Below are 7,840 nucleotides of genomic sequence, written 5' to 3' on the forward strand. Positions count from 1 at the left end.
GCCCACTCCATTTACACGGCCCACTTGGCCTATTATTTCAAGAATTTCAAGTTTTCCAAAATCAACTTTTAACCCCATATTTTCCTTAAGATTTCCATAGGCCACCTTGTGAATTTCCCTTTTTACCCCTATCTTTACCTAATACTTCCATGTCAAAAAATTTCATACACAACTTGTGTATTAAACAAGATAAAAATATATCTTTGTCCTTAACTTCTTGCAATTGTCTTGAATTATCCGAATGTACAAAATGCGGGATATAACACAAACCTTTTTAAGAGCATGGTAGAAGCAATAATTTTGTATACTGCTGGCATGGGAGGTTCCAGGGAATCTATCTTATGGGCCTCTCCCACTAACTCCAACACATGAAAATCTGTTCCTTTAGGTACAGCTTCAATGACAGGTATAGAATTATCTGGGTAATTGTGCATTTTGACTTCTCTGTGGAACGCCATTTTTTCCCCTTTCTAGACAAATTTTACAGATTGATGGAGCGAGGACGGTACTGCCCCTACCATGTGAATCCATGGTCTTCCCAGAAGCAAATTATAATTGGCGGGTATTTCCATGACTTGGAATTTGGTGGTGAACTCAGTTGGTCCTATTTGAATGTCCCAGTCAACTACCCCAGTGGCATCACAACATCCTCTGTCGAATGCTCTTATGTTAGTGTGGCTCTGACGAACCTTTCCAAGGTCATATCCTAGCTGAGTTACGGTAGACTCAGGACAAATATTAAGTCCCGCTCCATTGTCGATTAATACTCGGGTTACCATTTTGTTGCGGCACATGATAGTGATGTGTAGGGCTTTATTATGATTTGTGCCTTCTTTGGGAAACTCTTTCTCTATGAAGGCAATTTGATGTTTCCCCATGACATGAGTGACCATTTCGGCCAGATTTTCACTGTTTGTTCCAGCTGGGACGTGAACTTCTTCTAATACCTTCATCAACGCCAGGCGGTGTTGAGGTGAACTTTGCAACAATGCCAATACCGAGATTTGGGTCGGCGTTTTCTTTAAATACTCAACAATGGAGTATTCTTTTGGATGTATTCGGCACCAGAAATCTTCAGCTTCACCTTCGGTGATAGTCCTTTTCTGATTTCCCTCCTTTCAGGGTGCCCCTTAAACCAGGTCTTCGGGAGTGTAGCATCTTCCTGATCTTGTAATTCCATGTGCGACAGCCACTTGCACTATGAACTCTTTGCGATGTGGTGCCGGAGTCACTTAAGCTATATGCGCTGTCACCGGTGCAGGGATTAATACTTTAAATCGCGGGCATTCTTGCAAAGACAATGACGCTACTGTGCGCTCAAGCTCTTTCACAGAATCACGGATTATGGGCCTTCCTGCGACCCAATCTTCCTTTCTCTCAATCATGTGAATCACACTGTTGCCATAGTTCGACAAAGGGTTGGTTTGCATATTTGGAGGGGCTGTTTGGAGTACAATTTCCTTTTGGTCGATCAGGTCTTGCATTTTGAACTTGAGATTAATGCAATCTTCAATACTGTGTCCTATGCCATTGGAATGATAGACACATGTCTGATCAGCTCAGTAAAATCGATTTTTTAGGCCGACGACCTTTGGGGGAAGTGTCTGAATCATCCCAGCCACACTTAATCTTTTGAATAAATCAGTCTGAGATTGAATCAGAGGGGTGAATACCCGAGGTGGTTTCTTCTGGAATTTCTGACGTGTCGCATTATAAGCATTTGGTGGTGGTTGATTTTGGTAGGCATTGGGTTGGTTACTTTGTGGAGTGCAGTAAATGGGTGAGGGAGTTTGATAATTTGGCTGTGGAGCTTGGTAATTTGGGGGTGGTGACTGGAAGGAATTTTGTGGAGCTTGGTAATTTTGGGGTGGTGATTGAAAGGTTGGTTGCGCGTAATATACCGGCACCGTGTTGTAAGGGGTGGGAATGTTGGTATTTAGGGGAGGTGAAGCGTGTGCTTCCATCGGGAAATATTCCCTTCTTTTAGGTTTGGGGCTAGGAGTGTGGGATATGCTAGCCACATCTTCCTTTGTAATGACCCATTTGGTTGTTTAGCACTTTTAGGCCTAATATCCCTAAAACACCCTTTTCGTGGTCTAATTTTATCGGATGTCCCTATAGCTTGCGATAACGCGTGACTCGGTTATTTAATTGACGAGTAAATTTTAGAATATATGTATTTAATGTGTGTGAATAGTTTATTGACAGAAATATTATTTGCATACATATGAGGTATAAGTTGGTAAATATAGTATTTGACGGAGTGGGTAATATTTCGATAAAACAAAGTGGTTAATTGAATAAGTGAATTAGGGAGGCTATTGCGGTAAAGAAGTGGGCCAAACCCATTGTCTATTCTAGCTAAAACCACATTGTAGTGGTTGTGGGGATAAAATATCAGGGTATTGATTTTCTTAATTTTTGAAAGAAGGAAGCAGTTAGTACAAAACCTCCTTGACATAACAACAGACGGAAAACGAGCGAAGAAAGTATAGTTTTTTGTTTTGGATCAAATTTTTCGGGTACATCAGCGTGAGCATCAGGTATGATAGAACTTGATTTAAGTTATATTTGTTTAATAGAAGAGGGCAAAGGAATCATTGTATAATAATTATTAAAAGAATAAGGATTTGCTAATAATCGAGAACGTGATAGAATGAATATTGCTGTGTACAATTTTGGTCCTACTGGTTGGATTTTACGGAGGGAGTAATAAATTTTTAGGTCAGTATAATGATTAGGTAATCATTAGGTAGTAATGATGAGGATAAAGGAAAGTTATAGGTTAAAGTTTTGCTACAATTCTATTGTTACTGTTTTCGTTTCATTCTTCTTTTTTTCAGGATGCTGACTCAACTTATTATTAATAATTATTCTTAATAATCTTGTACATTACTCGATAAATGATAAAGTAGAAAGATTCTACTAACTGTTACATATTATATAGAATAGATTCATTAGGTTGTACCTTTATTTTCTCTTTAATGTACTATAATTGTAATTAAATATTAGAGTATTGGATTACATGTACACTTTCAAATTTATGGTATTTGAGATGTGGAAAATGAGATGTTAGTCCTAATTTAAGATTCTGGAGTAATCGAAGGTTTCGAGTCCTAGTCCTAACAAAATGAGAATTTATGATTTGAGAGAATGGTGGATGGAATTGTATTCTAACGTAGAATATCTAATTGTTAGATTTCAATCATTCGGAAGCATTACGGAAGGGGGAAAGCTCAAGTTTGATTATTCGAGGATCCTTTTTGGCTTCGAAGTAGGTTACGGTTTACTTTATGTCTAGACTCCAGTTAGCGAAATGTATGTGGATAATAGTGAATGACGGGGAAAGCATGATAGGCCTTAAGGCATGGTGCGAAGGTGAAGGTTGGTATTGTCAGCTGTTATGTGGGCTTATCGCCATTATTGTGATACTGTTACGTAGGCTTGTGGACATTATTGTGATACTGTTATGTGGGTTTGTCGCCATTATTGCGATATTGTTATATGGGCTTGTCATCATGGTTGTGATTTCATCTACTTGATATAATTATGTCTCTCTCTCTCTTGTTATCTCACTTGTCATATGGAAGAGGAAGGTTATTACTGAGAAATTGAATATTGAATTGCATTTCATAATATGAATCTGTGGAACCTATGAATGCGGTGATTATTGAGGTTGATTTCATGCGAGGCATGCATCCCATATTCCATGTGTTATTTGATGTGATTATCACCTAGTTGTATCTCTGTCACATACTAGCTCACTCATCTCATGAAAGGGAAGGGTAAATATTCATGACCTTATGTTTTACATGCTTTCATATTACTCTTATGTTGTCCTAATGGTGAGGAGAGTGATTGAGAGACTCCGAGGTCTTTGTCGGAGATTGAGCGTGACAGAGAGACTCCGAGGTCTTTGGCAGAGATTGAAAGTGATTGATAGCCTCTGAGGTTTCTGCCGGAGAGCACGAGTGGTATATGGACTTCGCGGGTCCCCCATGGGTCATGACTAGAGGCATTGCCATAGCATGTGTGTACGAGAGTGGAGCGTGAGAGGTGACTAATGCATTTCATAGCACGGCATTGCATTGCATTGCACTCCATTTGAATTGATATTCATGCCATTGCCTGGCACATTCTCTTATTGATTCTTGATTGGTGAATTATTGATTTGTTGTTATTTGTAATGTATTGATTTTGGAGGCTTGATGGACTCAAGGTTTAGAGATTTCCACCTAGGCTTATAACCTGAGATATTGAAATCCCTTGTAACTATCGTTACTACAAGACTTCCATATTTGCTAGAGTTGTGCTATGTTTGATTATTTATCTGCTTATATGTTAGTTGCTTCTTATTTATATGCATGAACTAACCATTGTCGGCTTATGATACCTACGAGCCTTGTGTTGTGCTCATACTACTCTTGCTACACTCCTTGTGGATTGTAGAGTTGTTTTCAGGTGATGTTCGGAGTCTCGAGACTGTTTCAAGTCATTCGTCAAAGGCTCCTGGGTGAGCTATTTGAGATCTTGCAACCCAGAGTCCCTTCTTAGATTTCTGTTGTTCTCTATCCTTACACAGAAGTTGTATCCAGTTTGAGTCTGTTATTTACTTCAAATTGTAAACTTCTTAGAAGCTATTGTACGAGTCTAGACTAGGTTTTGGGAATTTCTTATAATAAAAGTATTTGTTCCGCATTGGTTTTAATATTTAAACTGTTGGAGTGTGTTTACATATTGTTATTCTGCATATTGTATCAATTGAGGTAGTTAGGGGAAGGGTTCGCCTACCAGGGGGAGGTTAGTGTGGGTGCCCGCACGATCAGTAATTTGGGTCGTGACATTCTTCTTCTTGCGTACGAACCCGGTTGAGCTTGAACCAGCGGATTTTCCGGTCATCTTATGATTCGGCCAGTCTTGAGATCATCTTCTATGGCCTCGCCCATTTTGAAAAGTTCAGATAAAGTTCTTCTTACCATTGAAAGCATTCTATCATAGAATTTATTTCTTGTGAACGGATGAAAATCGACACAAGTTCTTCTTCGCCCATAGAGGGTTGTACTCGGGAAGCCTCTGTCCTCCACCTGCTCGCATACTCGCGGAAGTTTTCGGTGGACTTTTGTTTTACTTTCTCCATGTAGTATCTATCTAGTACTGTCTCCATGTTAAAGAGAAACCTTTCTATGAAAGCCACAGCCATGTCTTCCCATGTGATCCAACGGCGTATGTCTTGCGCCGTGAACCATTCTGAGGCTTCTCCGGTCAAACTTCGACTGAACAGCCTCATAATGAGTGCTTGGTTATCTCGGACGCCGACCAATTGGTCACAGTAGGCCCATAGATGCGCTTTAGAATTGCCCGTTCTATTGAACAACTCGAAATGGGGTACTTTGAAGCCCTCAGGTAAATCCAAGTTGGCGTGCATACACAAGTCATCATAGCTCAGGCCTGTGCCGGTGAGGGTAGTCCTCATGGATCATTCTAACATTGCGGTCATCTTTCACTCAAGCCTTTCTTCCTATTTTTCCTGCTCAGCCATCCACGTTTCCATCTCCTCATAATGGTCAATTTCATGATCTAGTGAAAAGGTGCCTGATGTGACAGGTGTGTGGAAAGAAACAGCAGGGCGAGTTCGGGAAATAGGGGTGCTTTTGTCGGTTGGTAGTGGGATAACGTTTGGCTATATAGTGATGCCGGGATGGGTACTTTGTGGTGTTGGGTAAGAAAGGATAGAGTGAGCGGTTTTGGGAATTTGGTTAGTGTTCAGTGGTGGTAGGGTGTGGTTTGAGGCACCAATATGCCCGTCAATTGGGGTAAATGGTATGGTGGTCATAATGGACCGGGTGGGGAAGTGATTGGGTAACGGTGAATTCAGAGATGGGCGAAGATGGACGATTTTTTCAAATATCATTTTCATGACATCTTCAGTAGGCGACGACTCAGGCAGCTCGCGCAGAGGTGATTCCCTGAGAGCAATAACAGTACGGGTAGTTTCATTCTCAGAAGTACCGGTCATATTTTCTTTGTCTCTATCTTATTGGGATAAGGATGGCTATTGCAGCTCTGGATCTTGTGAAGTATGCTAGTGTGAACACGAATCAACCTTTTTTTCTATAAGAAAAGAATAACTCAAAGGCAAACAAAGTTAGTCCGTCAGTCAATGGAAAGAAAAATTAAGATATCACATAGATGGAAGTTTAAAACATTTAGCACATAAATAATCATATGTCTGATTTAAATGCCCAATTGATCTCTTGTACCGAATTTTGAGTACTTGTGCTTTTGTCAAGTGAGGGGAATATAATATTTTTAATATATAGGAACCATGTCTTACGTAGACTGCCTACGTATCCCTCCACGGGAAGTCAGGACCTTCCGTAGTTCGGTTTACATAAAATAAGACTTCCTATTTTAAAACCTACCTATGACCAGGCCCTACAAGGACTTCCAAAAAAATGGGATCCCCTAAAAACTACCCAAAAGGTGACCTTTCTTTTGTGGTCAACAGGTTGTTTGTCCGTTCAATCTTTTCTGGCCTTAAAGGCCCCAAATCCTAGTACTGAGATCGGAGCACCAACCAAATGACGCCCTCGTGGACCAAATTCTCCAATTCAAACTTGAACGCATCGCACTCTTTTATGTCGTGCCCCAAGGCTCCCAAATGGTACAGACACATTTTCCGGCTGCTAACTCCTTCAGTTTGAGCCGTTCTAGTTCTGATGGGGCTAATCTTCACAATGCTGACCAACTTCTGGAAGATGCTGGCGTAAGAGTCCCTAAATACTGTAAAGTCATAATACCAAATGCTAGTGATCAGAGTAATCCCTTCAGTGGGGATAATATTTTCATGGACCAAAAGTGAATGCGGTCCCCACATCTTGGTGATGCTTTTCTCATCTATCAGATTGATGAGTCTCTTCTTGAAAGCTAAACGTTCATTGATGGTTTGCCCTGCCTGATCTTGGTGATAAGGGAACCTCTTGTGTGTGAAGACCGGAGAACATGGTGACAACCTATCGAAGCAAATACTGACTATTTCTTTACTTCGAAAATTGATCATCATTTCCTCGCTCATAATGTACTTAGGCAAGACGCGGTAGGGACAATCCAATGCCTTGATCGCAATAGCCCACCATTCGGGCGAAGCTAGTCGTACATACCCTATTCGCCCCACGATCTCTTCCCTAGGACTTGATAGCGCAGAAGAAGTCCCTTCTCTTTTTGGGCTTGAAGGTGCAGCAGAGGTTTCTTCCCTCTTTGGGCTTGATAGTGCAGCGGAGGCAGCCCCCTTTAACGGCCACGTGGGCGCATGCGGCTCCAACTCTATTTCTTCTTCCTCAGACTCCTCCATTATCCGAATGTATTCGGGAAAAATCCCTTTTCGCTTGTCCAGGACGTTCTCTCCTTGAGCTTCAATAGGTTTCACGGGCGAACTCTCTGCCGAATCCATTAACTCATCCACCTCTTTGATCTTGTCTTTGACCGCTCGGATCTGCTTTTCGAGATCTTGAATCTTTCGGCAAAGCGAGACCTCATTCTTTCTCATGATCTCGAGCTCGGTGAATTTTTGTTGTTCATCTTCAAGTTCTGAGAAATTTGTTAGGCTTAGTACGGGTAATTTTGTTCATTGTTTTTCTTTGGGTGAGTTGGCGGCATTCCAGATCAATTAAGAATTTAAGCGAAACATAAGAAAGCAAATAAGTCACACAAAGTAGTTTATAAGATTATACTATGCGCTCTCCTAAGCATACTAATCGTTTGAAACATAAATGTGCCATTTGAACCAAACCATTGCCTCATAATCATTAATAATATTATTCTTCCCCGAAGGAGTACAAAA

The 7,840-nt window shown here is 40.8% G+C and overlaps 1 protein-coding gene across 1 annotated transcript; it reads right to left on the reverse strand.

Moving 5' to 3' along the window:
* Positions 1–1,232: 1,232 nt before the first annotated feature.
* Positions 1,233–5,473, reverse strand: LOC132639413 (uncharacterized). The gene is made up of 2 exons (XM_060355859.1): positions 4,977–5,473; positions 1,233–1,515 (listed from the first exon to the last, which is right to left on the reverse strand). Exons 1-2 carry the CDS (start codon positions 5,471–5,473, stop codon positions 1,233–1,235), a joined length of 780 nt encoding a protein of 259 aa, XP_060211842.1.
* Positions 5,474–7,840: the final 2,367 nt, after the last annotated feature.

This window comes from Lycium barbarum, chromosome 5 (genome assembly GCF_019175385.1).
Source record: "Lycium barbarum isolate Lr01 chromosome 5, ASM1917538v2, whole genome shotgun sequence".
Lineage (NCBI taxonomy): Eukaryota > Viridiplantae > Streptophyta > Magnoliopsida > Solanales > Solanaceae > Lycium > Lycium barbarum.

Excerpts from the sequence above, each read along its gene's own strand:
- LOC132639413 (XM_060355859.1), bottom strand. The coding sequence starts at position 5,473 with ATGAGGACTACCCTCACCGGCACAGGCCTGAGCTATGATGACTTGTGT. Across the intron at positions 1,516-4,976 it reads ATGATAGAATGCTTTCAATG|TATTGAAGATTGCATTAATC; the intron begins GTAAGAAGAACT and ends CATAGGACACAG.